Genomic DNA, 19934 nt, shown 5'->3' with positions numbered 1-19934 from the left:
TCATGACTGTAGCCTGGGACACTAATTCATGACTCCTGGTTTGCTGCAAGATCACAGAGAGGAGGACAACAGAGACGCTGAGTTAAAATACCATCAGTGTCTGTGTGTATGGAAGGTACATTTACTCTGTGCTTATATATAGCACATACATGCATATGTCTTGCACACAGGCACATATATGCTTATATATGTGTACTTGTACACACATGCATACATGTGTACATGTATGCATTGTGTGCATGCACATGTGTGTAGGTGTGTGTGTGCGTGTGTGTGTGTATGTGTGTGTGTGTGCATGCCTGCGTGTAGGTTTCCTCTAATGGAAAGGGATCCCACAGCAAGAGTCTGGGATCCAGCCACAGAGCCCCGTGTTCCCCACCAGCTTGAGTACCTCCCCCTTCCCTAACAGATCCCACTTCACTACTCTCAAGGGTAGTGGGCACAACACCTCTGAGGACGGTCCTGGTTCTTTTGCTCACAGCCCAGCTTTGGGCCTGGGTGTAACTGGCAGCCACAGGCAGGCTGTGACTGTGCAAAGCAGGGCTGCCAGCCTGATGCAGGACGAAGCAAGAGGGCAGCAACACCCACAGAGTTCTGTCAGGCCATTTTGGCTGCAGAGCCGCGGGGTTAACAAAAGCAGGATGGAGGTTAGGAAGCAGGTTGGCAGGACTCCGGCTCCGGGGTCTTCTGGGACCAGCCTTCTTGTCTCCCCAAGACACTGATACACATCCAAACACAGTGAGTCCCAAAGGCCTGCTCTTCCATACTGGCACCCCTCTTCTGTCCCAGAAAAAGACTCATCATGGCCACGAGTAAATGAGTATATAGGCTGTTCTTGTGCACAGTGGGATTTGCACAAGACAGGAGGTACACAGGCAGTAGACATTCTGGTGCCAGTGGTGGCCGACGAAAGTACACATGGTGCTACAGTTACCAGGTTGTGGTCAGACACTGTGTGTGGGAAATCACAGAACAGAGCTTATCCAAGGTGGGTCGAGAGGAGAAGCAAAGACATTTGCTCATCATGGAAGGGGGTCTCTGAAAGGATAGTGGAGGACATCACAGGTCCTCTGACTGGCTCAGTTCTGAGAGGGTCTAAAAAAACAGGACCACAAAACGGCAGGAACTGATTCCAGTGGCTGAGGGACCGCACGATCCTGCTTTCAGTGCTCGAAGATATATATTGCACCCCTTCTACTGCGGAAGTTGTGGCTCACTTGGCGGTGTTCTGGTCTCTGTTTGCGTCCCCCCCCCGAGGTTGTGAGGTTCTCCAGTATCTGGGAGCACCTTCCAAATGGGAAAGCACTAGCTGGCCCCTCCCGTCCTGACTGTCCACGCAAGTGTCACAACTCTCCTTATGTAGTCATTTCCTCCAAATCAAAAGGTTCCCTCTTGGAGGGAGGTTCATGAAGACTCAAGAAATCAACAAAATTCACAAGGTGCTGTTCTGCTCCCAGGTCACCTAAGCAGTAACAACTGCTGGGGAGGGGAGACTTTGACCAGCAGAATTGCTGCCTGGTTCTTCTGAGAGTTTCCAGGACATGACATTTAGACCCCTCGCGCTTGCTGAAGCAAGCTTCCAGTTATACCTGATCTGTGTCTTGAGAGTAACTCTAGTAATCTCACTGGTGCACTAAGCTAGACTTGGGTAGAACTGTGCTTCAGTCTGTCATCAGGGCCATTTCTGGGATAAACAGACGTCTCCTTTAACTAATGTCACACAACATTAATGGTACCTGCACAGGGGTCAAGAGAATCTAAGTGGTCGCATGGACCCTGTGATGGAAGCTGACATACGCAACTCAGGCTCCATCCCGCTTAGGGCCATCATTAGGTGGGGTGATGCCTAGGGGTCCTGCAATGGCACAGCACCTCAGTATGAAGGGATCAGATGGCTCATGGAAAATGTCTGTGAATTACGGAAGACTAGATATGGTAGCACCTCCCATCTGTGCCTGATGGGGCAACAGAAGCGATGTGATCTTTCTCTGCTACGCTGTCTGTTTACTGTGCTCTCCTTTTAGTACAGCCCTTGGCACTTAGAGCGGATGATAGTTGGCCTTCAGGGAACCCACCCACCCTCTGTAAAGAAAAGGTTTCATCATATAATGCTGAGCCCTGAGGAGAGTCTCACAAATTTGTTAAAGCAGTGACAGAGTTCAGATGAAAGTGCCTGTATGCATAGGGGAGACACTAGTAGAATCATATGGTCATTGGCTAAAAATCCCAGTGTCAGGGGTGGACTGCCTCTCTACAAGTTGTGATCTCTGGACCCCACCCCCATCCCCGGCCTTACAAACCATAGACGCTGCTGTCACTGATGCGTATCAAGGCTAAATAAAGTTCCTGTTGCTGAAGCTGTCCCTCTGTGCTGGCGAGTGCCAGCAGTCCCCTCTGGGACCACTGGTGAGAAGTGTCATGAATAGTCCTCATCGGCTCTGAATGACTCTGTGTGTACGATACTAATATGTCAAGCAAGATGTGCTTGTTGGTACAATTGTGGCGTGACTGTAATGGGGACAGCCATCTACTTTCCTAGAGATTTAAAGTCTGCTCCAGAGGAGGAGATTCCCATACGGTAGAGCGAGGAAAGGCAAGAGCCTGTGGTCCCAAGGGGAGGCAACTATTATTTTGTTCTCTGGCTGTGACGTTCTTGTCAAATTGCCTTCTAAACATTTACATATACATGCACCACTTGCAGCTGCCACTGGCTTTGGTCAGTCATAGAGGAAAACTTATTTTTTTCCAAATGAATTTTTTTTTTTCCAGTAAGGGATGTGCTATAGAGACCCATATTCCACTAGCATCGGAAACCAAATAACTGTTTCTCTGCTATCCTCAGCCATGGATGGAAGAAAATGATCAGATCCCTATACCATCCCTCCCAAGACTCAGGGAACATCCAAAAAGGGAGTCAAGAGGATGTAAGAATCAGAGGAAGGGGTGGGATACTACATGGCTATGTCTTCCAAACTGAATCATGCCTTTAACGAGGGAAACCCATAAGACACAGGAAGTGAACAAAATTTACAAAGCTCAGAAAGTAATGTCATATAAGTGGTAGTCACTACTAAGTCAACCCACAGAGCTGCTTACAAGTGTGTAGCATGGGTGACATGCTCCAGGGATGTAACTTTCAAGATTTGTCACCCATGCTGGGGTGGACCATAGAGTGAAACAGGTGCCTTTGACTTATCCGTGTGTCTGTAAGTAATCCCTCGCCTATACTTCTAATCCCAACAAACTCATCAGTTTACCAAGACTTATGTAGAATTCTCTCTATTACTGATCCCTTGTTGTCCGTCCCTGATGGCAGACAATATCTAAAATGAACAGACCTTTTGCTCACAACTTCCAGGATAAGTAACAAAACTTGACTTCTGTCCGTAGTCAGGCTTGTTTACTTTGTCTTAAATATTTGTTTTGATTTTGTGCCTCTACATGTGAGCACTGACACTTCACTGAGACAAGACAGGGCCGGATCCCCGGAGCAAGATTTACAGGCAGTTGTGAGCTGCCTGACATGGGTACTGGGAACTGAACTCAGGTTCTCTGCAAGAGCAACATAGGCTCTTAACCACTTAGTTATCTCTCCAGCTCCTGGTGAGGTTTATTTTACAGCTTACTCCTACCCCCACACTGGTACCCCAGGAAGAGCCCTGGGCCAAGACGATGACTTCACTGGGTATTGTGCCTCTCGTGAGGATTCTTTCGCAGTCTTCTGCATCAGTGTGGACCCCTCACCCACTCCTGCTGCCACCTTCACTTCCAGTTAAGCTGATGTAAGCCCTGCTATGTCCTTTCTGTAGACACCATAACTGAGTAGGTCTGTGGGGTCCCTGTTATCCAGGGCAACTTCCAGTTCTCATGCTGAGTTCATGGCCTCCCAGTGCGCTTGTAGCTGCATACATGACCCTGCAACTGCCTCCTCTGGACTCCCTGACTTTCAGCCTCCCCAACTATCAGTCTCCATCATTCCCCACCCTGAGATGCTAGCCCCCTCCTCCTAGAAACAGGAACAATAATTTCAATTCCACCAGGCTCATTCCAGACCAGTGGAGGTTCCAGCCTAGAGCTAAAAACTCGCAAGTCACCGAGACATCACAGACACAGAACCTACCTTCTACGGCAGCCACAATCTGTTCCCGGTGGTGCTGGTCCCGGGCACGCAGTGCAGGGCTCTGCATGTATAGTTCTCCACCACCACGTGTTGAGCCCAACCGGTTCACCAGCTGCCAAAGGGACAGCAGAGGCCCACTAGAATACAGGCTCCTCAAGGAATCTGGACCCTCAAAGGAGTCTAGACCACTTTGATGGTCTAACATGGGGTCACTGCCCTGAGTATGTTTTGTATAGGGGAAAGGGCTCCGAGCCCAGCCAGGGGCTCCCCTAGAGATTCTTAATATGGTGACAGCTCTCTCCCTCCCCTGGTCAGGATGTAGCTGTCCTGCTGAAGAGATTGAGGGTATGAACACCTGAAATAGTAGAAATCTGGAACTGGAATAAGCTATATCTGATTTAAGTCACTCCATGGCCTCCAGCATCTGTGCAATCAAAACCAGAGTTAACTTGAATATCCTTGCTTCCAGGATGTCATAGGGACATCGAGTGCCCTAGGCCACAGTCAGAGCCATACAGAGGAGGCTCACTCACTTCCACACAAGGGCTCTATTAAGAGCCGTACACAGTATTCAGACTGTTCTTTACCTCAGATCTGAGGACAAAGAGCACAGAGTCGGAGGCCAGCTTGCATGGGCAAGGCAGAGCTCTGTCCTGTGCAATGCTAGTCTCACCAGGTAAACGGTACCGCGTTTTTACCTTAGCAACTGACAGCTGAGGTCAGCACCGGGTCCCCTCCAACTGGCAGATGCTAAGCATCATCTTGAAATGGTGGGGACAGTGGCAAGGGGACAAGATAACAGGGCCCAGCCTAATGTGAAAGGAGAGGCTATAAGGCAGAGGATAGGTGACTGGGGATGGTGGGTGACAGCAGTCTGATGTCCTCTGGTCAGCTTAGAGCATCCACACCGATACAGTGGAGCCTGGGCTTGATCAGACCCTGGAGGATGGCTATTGTCCTTTACACAGTGTCTTACCTCACATTCATAGTGTCCCAGGTCCTCCTTGCTGGCTGCCTGGATCACCAGCACCAGCACACCACTGCGGGGTTCATTCAGCATCCGGTACCTGTTGCCCGGGGCTAGCAGGGCACCATCCTTGTACCACCTGGAACCAGCCAGAAAATCCTGTGAGCCAGTGTTCTGCCGGGGACATCTCCATGGTACCCTCAGTGTGCTCTGAGCATCCCCAGACAAAGCTACCTGAGCTTAGAACCCCTGCCAGGCTGCCCCAGATCCTCTATTCTCAGAAAGCTCCCTTCCTGGAAGCCACAGTTGAGCCACGTCTTCCCAGCCTCAGAAGGCCCTATGTTCACAACCCCATGATACCCACTGGATCAGTGGCCACACACAACCTCCCCAGCTCAGGATATCATGGTACTCAGCCCTCCCACCCTGGTAGGAGCTGCAGCCCAGGCCTCACCTGATCTGAGGGTACGGGGCTCCTTCCACGGTGCAGGTGATCTGTGCGTCCTCTCCCTCCACAAAGGGTGTGGCCCGGACCTTGTTCACAAACCGTGGGGGCACTGTGGGCAGAAGCAGGCAAGGGCAGGAAGGGCTAAAAGATGTCTGTGATGGAGCTGATGGAGCCCTTGAGTGGGAACTGCCTGCCCTCACTTCCCGCAGTGACTATCCTCTGGGAGTTTTGGGGAGGCCCCAAGTCACCCCATCTGCCCCACACCCACAGGCTCTACACAGCCCTACCACAGCCTGTATTCTGGGCAGGGCCCATACCACTGACTATGGACTATGTCTGTCACACTAGATAACCCCCTATGCTCACCTTGTACTAGAATCTTCCCCAAGGTGCTAGCGTTGCCAGCAGCACTGGCCGCAAAGCACATGTATTGGCCAGAGTCTATGCCAGTAAGGTTGTCCAAGATGAGGGTGCAGGAGCCATCAGGGTCTTCAATGAGGATGTGGTGTGGGTCCACCTCCACTGGCTTCCCATCTGGAAAGCAAGGGCATGCTTTCATGGAATACGGTCCCAAAGCCTGATGCCCGAGAATAAAAAGCTGGCTGCAATCTGTCTCTCCACATCTCTTCCCCCAACCCTCCTGCTTCCTCTTCCCTTCCTCTTCCCCTTCCCTTCTTCCCCCACTCCCCTATCTCTGAGTGTCTCTCCACAAGGGCCCTGACTCAGATATCTGTCTCTGGCCAACTTCAACATTCTAGCAACAGAGGCTGATGGGAGGGCCTGAACTGGAGAAGACAATAAACACAGCTGCCTTGTGTCATCTGTACCTCCTCAATGACTGCACCCCTCGGGGATTCTTAGATGGTGACAAATACTTGATGTGAACTCCTCTTCACTCAATCCCTTCTACCCCCAAAACCTAGAGCCTGCATGAGCAATTCCCTAATACCCTTCCTCCTCCTCCTCCTCCTCCTCCTCCTCCTCCTCCTCCTCCTCCCACATCTGACCCCATCCTACAGCCGGCCAGCCCTGTGGCAAGACAAGCACCCAGAGTTTCCCCCTGAGTGAGTGGAAACCAATCTCAGCAGACAGCTCAGGCCTATCAAAAGGGCCCCGCTCTGAGGCCACAGTCTTGTGCCTTTTCTCTCACAGTTAAAGTTCCAGTTTCCTCAGCCATGAGCAGCCAGAACCCCCCCACACACACACTCAGGGGAAATGTGTGTCCAGCAAAGCTGTCCCAGGTCATCCTAAGGTAGGCACTCTTGATCGTTTTCAGTGTATGAACACACCAGACACCTATTTTACAAGTCATCTTCTCTGTAGACAGGAAATAAATTCTGAAACAGTCACTGAAGGTACTGCATGGCCTTGTGGTAAGAGATTTGAAGACTAAAATCTTCCACGGAGTCACCATATGATGACATCCACCTCAGCATGCCAGGCAAGCCTGCTTCTTTCCTGGGTGAGTGGTGGGGAGGGACAGGTACTCCCCCATAGAGAATCCACAGCCATTAATATTCAAAACAAGTAAAACTAAACAGGTTCACATATCCCGATGGTTCTGGCTGTATCTTTCTGGCACCAGAGGGGCTGGAATCCATCACAGATAGCATGTCAGCTTGAGAAAACGTGTCAGCTTCACAGCTCTGCTGGACACAGATGCCACATTCCAGCCCCACCTAATCTGACACCGAGAGGCTCCCTATGAGAGTCAAGGCCTTGTCTTCTACCTCTGGGTGCTAAGTATGTCTGTGACTCTCCTCTATGGACACACTGTCCTCAGAGGGGACAGACACCATGTATAAAGGTGGCAACATAGGAGGTCATGGCTACGCATCCCAGCCTGCTTGTCCCTTCCAACAGAGACAACACAGAACCCAGGAGGAAAAAGTGTCCAAGGATTCGTGGAGATCAAGACATGCTCCATGCCCACTGGCTGCAGGAGATGGGTTAGCTCAGTCAGACCAGGCACTGTCTGGGTAGCTCCAGTTGATGTGAACATCCTTAGGAAGACTAACAGCTGCTGATGGCCATGTTAGAGATACCAGATGTGGCTCCCCACCTTTTTTTTTGTCTTGGATAATAAAGACAAAAATCCCTTTGAGTTTACAGAACAAGGTATGTAGCATACATCCACAGCATCTCTAAGTCTGCACATAGTGCTCTGAATTTCACGGTTCTTTGACAGTCCATTTCTGCTGGATCAGCGCTCTTCTGGTTGGTAAGTTAGAAGCATCTGTCTCAAATACCCAGGCCTGAGCTGAGTCCCACTAGCAGGGCAGGCTGAGAGACCTAAGACAGCATCCTGCTCCCAGTGTGGAGTGCCTCAGAACTACATCGACATTCACAGTAACAAATCTTTGTCTTTTGAATCCTCTGACTTCCACAGGAGAACCAACATCTTCTAGGACTCCTGGACCCTGAGGGCACTGTGTGCCTCACTCATGTCTTCCCCGTGGTTCCAGCCAGTTTGGAGTTGGCCTGAGGGATTCCCAGAGGCTTGCAGCTTGCAGTGAACTGAACTCCCCCATGGGGAGGGCTCCTTTGAGTTCTGCTTATGGTTTCAGGGTGGGTCCCTTGAAGGTTCCTGTGGTGGAAGCTTAGTCTCCAGGGTAGATGATACTGAGGTACTCCTCTTAGGCAGAGGGCTCAAGGCAAAGTGAATCAGGCCACTGAGGACGGTGCCTTGAGAAGGGGTTGATGCTGGTTTCTAGGAGTAACTCCATTTTTTAAGAGTTACTCTGAGAGCAGGCCCAGCCTGAGTCCCTCTTGCTTCCTGTCTCCCACAATTGCTCCCTCCATCCACCATCTATTCCCCCCATTATGCCTGCTGCCACACTACACTACAGCCAGCCAACAGGAGCCTCCCCAGCTGACACTGTGCTTTTAGGACTTTCAGCCTCCAAACCCTGATATCAAAAGAGATCTCTCTCCTTTCTAAAGAATACAGATGCTGGTACCGAGCAACAGCAAGTGGAAGCTCTAATGTCAGCAGGCTTTTGCATGGTCCTGGGCAAGCTTTACGTTTCTCAGAGTCATCCTTCTGCATCTGAAGTCTCTGGCATAGGAGGCACATCTTGGGGCTTGGATCTGACCTCTTTCCAACATGGCCACTAGGCACATCATTCTTGAAAATCAATTCTTGGCATGTAGTGGGGCTCTGATGGAAACCAGATGTTCAATTCAGTGATGTGCTACATGTCTCTTCTATGATGAACCAGTTTGGACTCCGGGGCAAGCATGTCAAGCAGTGCATATCCAAGCCCTCCTCTTCAAAGGAAAGAGACGATTTCCCAACTTTGATTCCCAACTTTGATTCTCAACTTGAACAGGTAGCTAACCTCCTAATGTGGGGTGCTCTGTCCCGCTCTTTCTACCCCAGTGTCAAACTGCATTGGTCCCCTGAGGGTCTGGATCCATGAATCACTTGTTGTCCAGATAAGCAGGAAGCCAGCAACACACAAAGCTCTTTAGCTGGGCAGAGACAAGGCTCTCTATTCAAGGCCATTCTTAAAGTTCTGCCCGTTACTGCCTTAGTGACATTGTATTTTTACTGGTCCAACTGTCTGCTCTGCCATGTAAACTAGAGTGGCAGATTACAGGAGTCCCTCTTGGGGGCCACAAAGCATGGATCAAATAAAGATGAACACCTGATAAACTGAGACCACCTCGGCAGACCACCAGGACTCTTGTATGGAGCCACCACAACACCACATCACTGGGACCCACCCCCACGGGACAGACACAAAGCTATGCTACACACTAGACAGAAAGCTATTGAGAGATGCTCCCAAGTTTACAGAGAATGGCTGCATAATGTGGGGTATTCACACCTCTACTGTGGCAGATGGTCTCAGGAAACCAGCCATTCTTCTTAACATATTACTGCTGACCAATGAATGTGGTATTGTGGCCAACAGGAGCCACACGGTGCCTGTAGTATAGATATGCAAACGTGTATGTATCTGTGCGCATGTGCACGCGCATGCGCATGTGTATGTGTGTGTGTGTGCATGCTAGTGTGTATCCATGCATGTATGTATGTCTAGTGTATACCTCTGTGTTATATTCATGCATGTGGCATATTTCAGTATGCACTGATAGAATGTTCATGTTACATGTGTGCTATGCACATACAAAAATGTGCAGTGTGTATGTGTGTGTGTGTACATGCTAGTGTGTATCCATGCATGTATGTATGTCTAGTGTATACCTCTGTGTTATATTCATGCTTGTGGCAATTTCAGTATGCACTGGTATAATGTTCATGTTACATGTGTGCCATGCACATACAAAAATGTGCAGTGTATGTGTGTGTGTGTGTGTGTGTGTGTGTGTGTGTGTGTGTGAGAGAGAGAGAGAGAGAGAGAGAGAGAGAGAGAGAGAGAGAGAGAGATCTGTGATGGGGTGGTCCACAGCTGGGTGAGTGGGCATGGAGGCACATTTTCAGTCTCAAGACTGGCTCTAGGTGCTCTTGGTCACTGTCAAGCTGACCATCTATCCTCATCCTTACTGAGGGTCTCTCTCTCTCTCTCTCTCTCTCTCTCTCTCTCTCTCTCTCTCTCTCTCCCTTCCTCCCTCCCTCCCTCCCTCCCTCCCTCCCTCCCTCCCTCCCTCCCTCTAAAGTTGTTCCTCATCTCTCCAGATTCTGGAAGTCAGAGGACCCATGGAGTCATTAATGCTGATGGTACATGACATAGGCCATGCTATAAGCCCTAGGCCACAGAGACACCTCACATCAATAGTGTCTGTGGTGGGCACCCTGTCCATTGACAGTGTCAATGTGACTTCAGACTGAGGTTGGCCATGTGAGAAGCCAGACATGGCCACTGCTCCAGACCCAGTCATTACCATGGACTGGAAAGTTTGGCCCATCATCCCTCCTACCAACACTGTATCATGCATGGATGCTGGAAGCCACGGGAGCTGACCCCAGGACTCCACTGGGAGGAATAAATCAAAGCTTACACATGGACTCTGCTCAGCTGACTTCAGGCTGACCCCTTCTGCTGCAGTCAAACACAACCCTGAACGGAACCCTGAACTGTTGGATTTCAGTGAGTCCATGGAGTGGACGATTAAACTGGAAGAGGCTCCTGGGACTTGGAGCCTGCAGCTGGTGTCAGAGATGAGAGGACCCTGGGGCTTCCCAAACTTGTCCTCAGAATCGTGAGTTCTCTTAGGGACCTCTCAACCCACAGTTGATAACAGGTTCTAGGGAATCCAAACTTGCAGGCAGTGTCAGTGGTGAGATTGATTGGAGACTCAGACCTTTGCCAAGCCTCCTGTCACAGCTGAGTGAGGCACGTGCACCATGACCCTCAATCCCTGCACTGTCCGCAGCCCACCTTGCTCCTCATAGCTTCCCCATGAGACTGCATGTTGTGTCATGTGACATGTTGACCAGGATGCTCCTCAGCCTCGTGGCTATTACTTTCCCAGGCCCTCGTGCCTCTCAGTCATGCAGAGACTTTCAGACCTGTTATCTCAGAGAGCTGTCCTGCTTTTTGTCACTGCCCAATGCCACTAGTCCTCTGGGTGCCCACAGCACTACCTAGCTTTTGGCTTATTTCTATCACCTGTCCCCTACCCTACATCATGCTCTTGATCAGATCCTCCTGTATCCTGCCCCTAATGTACCACTGGCTAGATCCCACATCCTTGAGATTCATCCATGTTGCCTAGCCAGCACCCCACAGTAAGGCTGGCCATTCTCATCCCTGGGGTATACCTTTGTACCAGCTGACAATAGGCTTAGGTGTGCCCGTCACTCGGCACGCTAGCTTGACCGTTTCACCCAGCTCGGCTGTGCAGTCAGCTAGTTCCTCTTCAAACTCAGGGGGACCTGAGGATACACAAGGGGGTCCCCAATGTTATGTGTGAGGCAGGTCAGGCCTACAGTCTTAATTGCACATACACTGACAGGTTCCCCCCACCCGATGCTAGTACCTCGTGTCCAACAGTGTGGCTGCTACCATCTGGGGTCTGAACTTAGAGGCAAGTGGGGCAGGTTGGATGCACAGTAGGAAGGGATGGGGGCCATGGTGAGAAGGGAGGAGTTTGGGGAGATTCCTCTGCAGGTAAAAGCATTTGCTATACAAGCATGATGACCTGAGTTTGAATCCCTATCACCTACATGGGGTCACAGCCTCATGTGCCTGTGTCCCTAACACCATAGAGGCGGAGACTGGCAGATCACCAGAGCTCACTGTCAGGCCAACCTCCTCCAAAGAGTGAGCTCCAGGTTCAGTGAGAAACCCTGCCTCAAAGAAATAGGCAAAGGGTGAGTGATTGAGCCAGATACCTGATGTCCTCCTCTGGCTCCAGCACATGTGCACAGGCCCACGAAACAACACATACATGTGAACATACATGTGCTCATACATGCATATACCACCAAAAATTGATTAATTGATAATAAAAATCCATATGGTTTGGTCAATTCTGTTCTGACTGAGGGAGCTGGTCCAGGGTGCAAGATTCCCTGATACCTTGCAAAATCCAGATGGATGTTCTGAGTCTCAGGTCCCTATGTAGGATCTTCCCACCAAGCCCCTAAGTGTCCTCTAAGGGGTAACCTGATTTCCTCATGAAGACATAGTTATTATATCCCACTGAGAGCCAACAGAGGAGAGAGTGGAGCCCTTTTCCCCCTCCCCCCCAAAAGCCAACCCCCTTTCATGCCCAGGAGGCAAGGGCCAGGGCAGTGCCACCCAACTACCTGAGACTCAGGGTCCTAACAGCCAAGGTACAGCCCAGCTGGATAACTAGGATAAAAAGGCTGTGTCCCCATCCTGTCGTGAGCACTATGGCTCACAAAAGGACACTCACGCCACACAGGCTGGGCCAGGCGCTGCTGGATGCCACAGATCTCCTTCACCCAGGAGTTTTTGATGATGACGGTCCGTGCCTGCAGCAGGTACTTGCGCACAGAGTCTTCCCGTTCATGCCACACCTCAAAGGCACGGTCATCCCCCTCTACTTGGTCATTCAGGTCGATGCTACTCAGCTGTGAGGAGAATGTGACCACCCTCAGATGATGTGGGACCCAGGCGGCAACAGTGGCCAAGGGACTGGCCACCAGTACCCACCCTAAAGCTTGAGAGGCAGATAGGCCCCCACCCACTGCATATCCACTGCTCCTACAGAGAGCCCACCGCGGCAGCCTCTGCACATACAGACCTTCATCATGTTCCGGAACACGTAGCTGAAGGTGTCAGTTCGAGAGTCTCTCCGGGGCTTGCAGATCACCAGGTGGTTTCGGAAGAGGAAGACGTGCCGGTTGTGGCCTTTCCAAGGCATCCGGGCCCCTGGGGCCCCCTCCCACACTATGAAGTGGCCCTGGAAGTGTGAATGGGCTCTGGTTAGCCATGCCTCCCTCGTGGATGCAGGACTGTATACTGACAGACATGTATCCAGCTTCCCATCAAAGTCATGCAGTCACTCACATGCTACCACCTCCAAAAGCCTCATACAGTTTCACCTCCCCTCCACCCCCAGGACCCAACAGCTCCACCTGGCGGATAGGTTCTCCCAGGGCCTCCAGGGTTCCTGGGTAGTTCTCCATGAGAGAAACGTGCAGCTTGTTCTCGGCACGCTGAGGCAGGGCAGACACCACAGCATAGGCCTGCTCCAGCAGCGCGCAGTTCTGCCGGTTGCGGGCCTTGTTGCGGATTAGCTCCTGAGGTAAGAACCAAGAGTCATGGATCCAGAATGCTCTGAACCCAGGAATCCCCCTCTCCCCCAACAGGTGCAGCCTGCACGGATGAGGCTGGAGCATGTCACCTTCAGCAAGGCCTGGTATTTCTGCACCCGTTCCACTGGCTGCTCCAGGTAGTGCTGAAGAGGAGGTGGGGGTGGCTGTGTGGGGTCCTTGGCTGACAGTGTCTCTTCTGCATATTTCTGTAGGAACCAAAACATTGGCTTTGTGCATGAATGCATGATCCCTTGATGGCTAGAGTCACCTTGATATGGAGGCTAGGCTCCAGGGGTGTCACGGCACAGCCCTGAAACCCTCCAAGCAAGGCTATGTCTTCTGAGAGCTAAAGAATGATACCAAGCGTGCTGATGCATAGCCCTGCACCGAGTGACATTGGGTCACCATGTCACTGGTGGTGGCATAGGTCTTGGGCAGCTTAAATAACAGCTGAGGCATACAGAGCTGCAGGAATTCTTACTGCATTTCCCACTAAGCCAGGGTGCAGGAAGGTGGTGGGTAGGCAGTGACATGGGCTGAGGAAGATGCGCTTGGACTGGCCACATAGACCCGTGCACCTACACTTTACAGCGCATTCAGCAAGAACTGGGGCCTGGGAGCAAGCGGGAGGGTGGGCTTGAGACAGACAGGAAGCACCTTGTAGAACTCCTGGACTGGGGTGCTGACAACCACTGATTCAGCTTGCACGCGGCCCACCAGGAACTCGAGATACTTCTCAAAGGCCCCCTGGTTCTTGATGAAGCACATGGCCACATCATCGTCGGTGCCACAGCCCTGCAGCTCCTTCAAGAAGCTGTCACAAAGGGGATAGTGTCAGCACCTCTTACCATCAACAAGCTCCATGCCCTCTCCTCAAGAAGAAGGGCCAGGCCGGGCGTGGTGGCGCACGCCTTTAATCCCAGCACTTGGGAGGCAGAAACAGGCGGATTTCTGAGTTCAAGGCCAGCCTGGTCTACAGAGTGAGTTCCAGGACAGCCAGGGCTATACAGAGAAACCCTGTCTCCAAAACACCAAAAAAAAAAAAAAGAAGAAGAAGAAGAAGGGCCAGGATCCTAATCACGACTGAGCACCAAGAAGGAGAGTATGTTGAGTCATGTGTGCAAGAAGTGTGTGGGTGTGTGTTCATCTGCCCATGCATGAATATGCACATATATTATGTGTGCACATGTACAAAAACATTCATGTGTGGATGCATACTTATTCATGTTTTCTAATAGCATGCATGTATATACACATCAGCATGCACAGATGTAGACACATATGTGTGTAGACATTATATATGTTCAGTGTAGTGTGGACATCTGTGGTGTGCATGCATCTTGGTACAGGTGTGTACATGGGTGTGCTCCTGTGTACTTGTATGCATGGGTGACAGTGCACATGTATAGAAACGTGCAAATATGTACACATGTTGGCATGTATGTCGTGATATATATACAAATATAGGACGTGAAATGTTCTGCATAGCCGTGAGCAGGCATGTTAGTATGAGTGTGCCTGTGTGTGTACACGTATTCACATACAAGAACATGGGCATGCACAGTGTGGCAGCTATGCATCTACACATGTGTGCACACACAAGTGTGTGCCAACTATGAGAGTCTACATGCATATGGGCTGTGTACAAATTACCCAGAGGCAGGCATACTGCAGGATCTACCCTGCATAACCAAGATAGCCAGTAAGGGAAGTTTTGCCTTGTGACATGTTAGCACAGGCTGTCCCCCCTCCTCAGTTCCTGCCCACCCTCCATGAGGCCTGGCCTGCAAGTAGAGGCTGTGTGCTCATATTCACATGTGCATGCACTCAGCCCTACCCTCCCACCTGCTGTGGAAATGGCTGATGTCCTGCACATTACGAAAGATGACTGTCTTCTGGCTGGCCACAGCTGCGGGTACATGGGGAGATCGGTCCAAGTGCTTCATGTGGTGGCTCTCCAAGAACTGCAGCTCACCCACAAAAGCCTGCTCTGAACTTAGCAACTCCTGGATGACAGAGCTGGAAGAGGGAGAAGCCATTAGGGGGTACTCAGTGTCCCCTTCCAGGCCCTGGGCACAGCATTGTCACAGGACAACTTACTCTCTTGTAATCGCCAACCCCTCAGCGGCTAAATTTGGGTACTGCTTCTTCCTGAAGCCTACTGTCAACTTAGAGAGGGGATGAGGAGTGCCTGAGAGGAACCACTCACTCTTTGCATATCTGCCCCCCACCCTACTCCACCCAGGGAAGTAAGCGGGCATAGCCCATGTGAAGACAGCTCAGCTGTAGGCATCAATGTCAAACTGGTGCCAACTCTGTTCTCTGTCAGGACCCTGAAAGAGGGCAGGCGACAGGTCCCCATGAGCAGTGGGCCAGCCAGGGAGAGCTCTACCAGAAACTCACCTCAGCCTCGTTCTATACTCATCCTCAGACACAGCCTCGCCAGGGAACTCGGGGGCCTCAGTGGGCCCCCACTCAGGAGACAGCTGGTGAGGAACAGGTGTCAGTTAGAGGTAGCCTGTGAGCTCTGGCTCTGCCCCTGTGGAGCCTGGGAGCTCCTATCCTCCTAATGAGGACAACAATGCCAGAGTCCTCTAGGTTGGTGACCTGAAGACACTCTGCCCTGAGTCCCCCCAGCCAAGTACCTTGAGCCTCTTATCCAGGTAGGCAGGTGACACCCAGCCCTGCCTGGAAGGACTGGATTTGGTGGGCTTGGTGCGGACAAGCCAGCGCAGGGGATGGGCAGAGTCAAGGACCTCCACATACTGGCCTTCTCTCAGAATGATGGCATCCTGCTCAGCTCCCAGCGGCAGATAGTCAGCTGTGACCACGTAGATGTCAAAGATCTGATGGGGTAGGGAGATTGAATGAGTTGGAGGCGGGGGGGGGGTGGATAGAGTTGCCAGCTAGGCCTGTCAGGAGCCCCCAGCAGCCATCAGGGAAGGGAAAGTGGGATGCCTCCCAGAGCCCTGGGTATCAGCCAAGCCTGTCAAGTCCCAGAACACAGGACAGAAGTCTTGGGGACAATCAGTGCAGGTACTGGCTCCCAAATCCACACAAACAGCAGGAATGTGGGTAGTCTCCCTTGGCTTTCCCCAAAACCACACCCTCAGGCGTTCTAGTCAGAGATACCTATACTACTTGTTGGAACCTAAGAGGATGCCTGCTACACCAGAGGAAGATGGGGGAGGGAGGAGGACTCGGAAGAAGCAACCGCGTCGGAAGGCCTGGGAAATGGGTGTGGTTCCTCACCAGTCCTGCCTCCAATGCGTCTTAGGAACAGAAAGCAGACCCTGCTTCCCTCAAGCCAGGCGCTCATCTCCTGATGCCCAATAACACACTCACTCTCCAAGACCTCCCTGGGATCCTCCCTTGTACCTCTCATCCCTACATCGTCTTCCAGGATCCCCCTCCCCCACCATGCTCCCCAAGGGTCCTGGCCCACCTACCTCACCACGGGAGTCCCCATCCTCTGACTCTGAGGAGGACTCTTGAACACTGGAGGAAGGACGTGACCGGCCATGTCGAGGAGAAGCAGATGGTGTCTTGGACTCTTCATCACTGTCACCTCCAGGCACCTGGAGTTTGGCTGGATGGGAACAAGGGGTGTGATTCTCCCCCACCCCCCAATATACAGACAGCTTCCAGATCTTGGAGGCAAGAGAACCTCTGTCTCTGCTCAAGAGCACTTGGCCCCAACACCCCCTTGAAACACGCCTCACCCTGAGAGATCTTGGCTGATACCATCTCCGTGATCTGTGAGGTGAGTTTCTGCAGGAACTCTTCTGTGCCCACCTCAGCAAGGGACAGGTGACTGTGGGCCTCCTCAGCCACCAGAGACTCACCTGGGGTGATAAAAGTGAGCCTTAAATCAACCATCCTTTCCCAGGTGTCTACTGAATATTCCGCACACCACAGGCCCACTTTGGGTCCTAAGGGATGGAAGATGAACAAGGCCAGGCTTCCTAATGGTGCTGGGCTTGGCAAAGAAGAGCAGCCTCTAGAATCGGGGTGGTGAGGCTGACCATAAGAAGTCATGGTAGGCTTGCCATGGTTTGAGACAATGGGCCTAAGAGCAAGAAAAACCAAGCCTGGACAGAGGGGACACAGTAGTTGCAGCTGAGGAACAGTGTAGGTGGCTAAGGATCAACAGGGTACCCAATGGGCAGCCAAGGGATGGCAGCCAACTGGGGAGTGGATGGCACAGCCGGAATCTGGGTTATGATTTGGGCACAGTAGGCACTGTTGAACAGCAGGCAGCTTGTGGATAGTGGACACACCAGCAGCGGGTGGCCATCAGAGCTATGGGGTAGGGGGCGAGAAAGAGGACAGAGCTGCATAGGGCCTTGGTTATCAGGCTGTGGAGGATTTGGAATATGATTCCTGCCACCCCTGCTCTTGATGCCAGGCTTGCTGGCCTTCACAGCCCTCTGGGAATGAGCTCTGAGTCTAGGCTAGGCCTCCCTTGGCATCCCATGGGTTCGCAGATCCACTGAGGTCATAAATGGCTCACATGTGCCCACCCTGCCTGTACCTTTCCTTTGCCCGACAAGATCAGCAAAACCTGCAGATTCTGACATCTGGGCTGAGACAGCTTGGCTTGTCCTGTGGAAACAAGGGGCATCGTGAGAGGCCTGATGTAGGAGCTACCACCTTCCGCCTACCACCTTCCACCCTTGGGCAGAGGCTTCTGACAGGAAAGGGTCTGGAGGCATGGTCTAGGACCCCAGTCATCAACTCCACACTAGAGGGATCCTAAGAAACCCTCATTCTACACTGGAGAAATGAAGGCATGGGAGGGAAGGGCTGAGCCCAGGTACATAGCCTGTGCAAGCCGCAACTGGTCTCTACTGCGGGACAGGCTGGTCTCCACCAGCAGCATTTGTCCTGTTCCCAGTTCCTAGGCCTGGTTTGTGATCTTGGCCCTGGGGCCTTCACACTCACCCTTGCAGGAAAGAGGAAATGAGGGCCTCCTTCACTCTCTCCTGCTCTTCTTCTTTGGCCACTGTCCAGAGAATAGAGAGCCATCAGTGTGAATCCCTGAACCCTGAAGCATCTAACTCCAGGTCCAGAAATCCTCAGGACGTTTGAGCTGCCCCAGGAATCTGGACTGTATTCTCTGAACCCTGAGCAGGGACTGTTCTCAAATGGTCCTGCTCCATTCCTGACCGTGGTAACCAAGAACATGAGACTACACTCAGAGTGCCAGCCCACAAAGGGGTGGGCGAGGCTCTGGATCAGAGAGCTCAGCTCACCCTGGAGACCCCTTATACAGCGTAGGTGTGAGTGCTGGACCTGAGAGACTCTGAAACCCCAAACTCTCCCGCACTGTGAGACCTGAGATGCTCTGGGGGTGTCATGATGAGAGAATGGGAGATAGAAGAGAAGTCTGGTCCCATTACAGATGTTTAAGGTCACCAAGCCCCTGAAGCTGTACACTGTCCAGATCTGGTGCCCCTCCCATGGACAGGAACCTGCCTACCACCCTGACCCTTCACTCACAGCCAGAGATGTGCAGACTGGCAGAGCAGAGCGCCTGGCCAGCAGGGTTGGTGGCAATACATGTGTAGGTGCCCTGGTGCTGTCGGCCTACGTCCAGCAGGACCAGGCTATGCTGCTTGGAAGAGCTGGCCATGGTGTATCCCGGGGTGTCAGGGCCAATCCACAGGACTCCCTTCTCTGCCTCCTCCTTGAGCCAATGCACACTGGGGGCCGGGTGTCCTGAGAGACAGAGGGCAGTGAGTTCATCCTTGATAGTGACAGAGCCCCACCAGGCTCCGGGTCCTCCCCCAGGGCAGAGCATGGGTAGCTGTCATCCTGTCTGTGAGTTACCTCACCTTCCACCTTCACTGAAAAGGTGATGCTGGAGCCCCTCTTCACTTTCTTGGGGGTGAACTTCTCCAGGATTCGGGGTGGCACCAGCCTCTCATGAACATCTGGAATGACACAGCCAACCCATAGGGATTCCCTGACCAAACACCAAAAACCAAAACCAAAAAACCAAAACAAACAAACAAAAATAACCCAAACCACCTCTGGTGTCCTAATCCCTGAAACTTATGTCCACTGAATATCCACACTTCTATGGCAGCCAGCCCCAGGTCCATCCACTCTGGCTTCCTGTCCATAGCCTACTACCCTGTCGTGCCCATCTGGGGCTCTCTCACCTGATGCTGGCTTCTCTTCTGGTTCACTGGGACCTGAAAACACAGAGTCAGACTCTCAGCACCCATAGGTGTTCTGACCTCTAACTCCATGCATGGTGCTGCACTGGTCCTGGTAACCCCACTCCCAAGGCAAAGATACCCGAACCTCTTGAAACCTCAGCTGGAGAGCTGTGGAACTGGTCACTTAGCATGGGGATGGCCACAGGCCACATGGACCTGATGGATGACATACTGCTCCCCATCGTTGTTACCCACAGCCTCCCCAGACCTATGGCCTTTATCTGTACCCAAATGCATGGGCATGGGCACAACTTAGCAGCTTAGGAGCCACATCTCCCAAGCTCTGGCAAAAGAGACCACAGGAAGCACAGGCACTCATAGCAAGATAGGTTAGGTGCAAGTTTGGAATTCACTTTCCAAGTTCAGGAAGAGGGAGCCTCAAGACCATCGTGGTCACCTGTCCCCTGCGTGGCTGAGTCCTGGCCATCTGAGTCTCTGCTCACTAGAGCAGCGACTGCAGTGATAATGATAGGGCT

The 19934-nt window shown here is 52.0% G+C and overlaps 1 protein-coding gene across 9 annotated transcripts in view; it reads right to left on the bottom strand.

The window, feature by feature from the left end:
- Obscn (obscurin, cytoskeletal calmodulin and titin-interacting RhoGEF) overlaps positions 1-19934 on the bottom strand; it is a 143863-nt gene that overhangs the window by 19999 nt on the left and 103930 nt on the right. For all 9 annotated transcript variants that reach the window (XM_085829987.1, XM_085829979.1, XM_085829978.1 and 6 more), the window contains 20 exons: positions 19399-19431; positions 19069-19167; positions 18734-18952; positions 18176-18236; positions 17766-17836; positions 16954-17076; positions 16681-16820; positions 15877-16077; positions 15635-15717; positions 15077-15250; positions 13889-14045; positions 13321-13437; positions 13052-13216; positions 12718-12876; positions 12367-12544; positions 11267-11380; positions 5902-6069; positions 5542-5644; positions 5097-5226; positions 4121-4232 (listed from right to left, as the gene is read on the bottom strand). In XM_085829987.1, the coding sequence (XP_085686113.1) occupies positions 4121-4232; positions 5097-5226; positions 5542-5644; positions 5902-6069; positions 11267-11380; positions 12367-12544; positions 12718-12876; positions 13052-13216; positions 13321-13437; positions 13889-14045; positions 15077-15250; positions 15635-15717; positions 15877-16077; positions 16681-16820; positions 16954-17076; positions 17766-17836; positions 18176-18236; positions 18734-18952; positions 19069-19167; positions 19399-19431 (2607 nt within the window). The remainder of the gene's footprint in view (positions 1-4120; positions 4233-5096; positions 5227-5541; positions 5645-5901; positions 6070-11266; positions 11381-12366; positions 12545-12717; positions 12877-13051; positions 13217-13320; positions 13438-13888; positions 14046-15076; positions 15251-15634; positions 15718-15876; positions 16078-16680; positions 16821-16953; positions 17077-17765; positions 17837-18175; positions 18237-18733; positions 18953-19068; positions 19168-19398; positions 19432-19934) is intronic.

The sequence above is a fragment of the Mus caroli genome, unplaced genomic scaffold (genome assembly GCF_978045245.1).
Source record: "Mus caroli unplaced genomic scaffold, Mus_caroli_1 scaffold_13, whole genome shotgun sequence".
Taxonomy (NCBI): Eukaryota; Metazoa; Chordata; class Mammalia; order Rodentia; family Muridae; genus Mus; species Mus caroli.
Note: the sequence above shows the minus strand (reverse complement) of the source record. Positions and strands in the feature narration are given on the sequence as shown.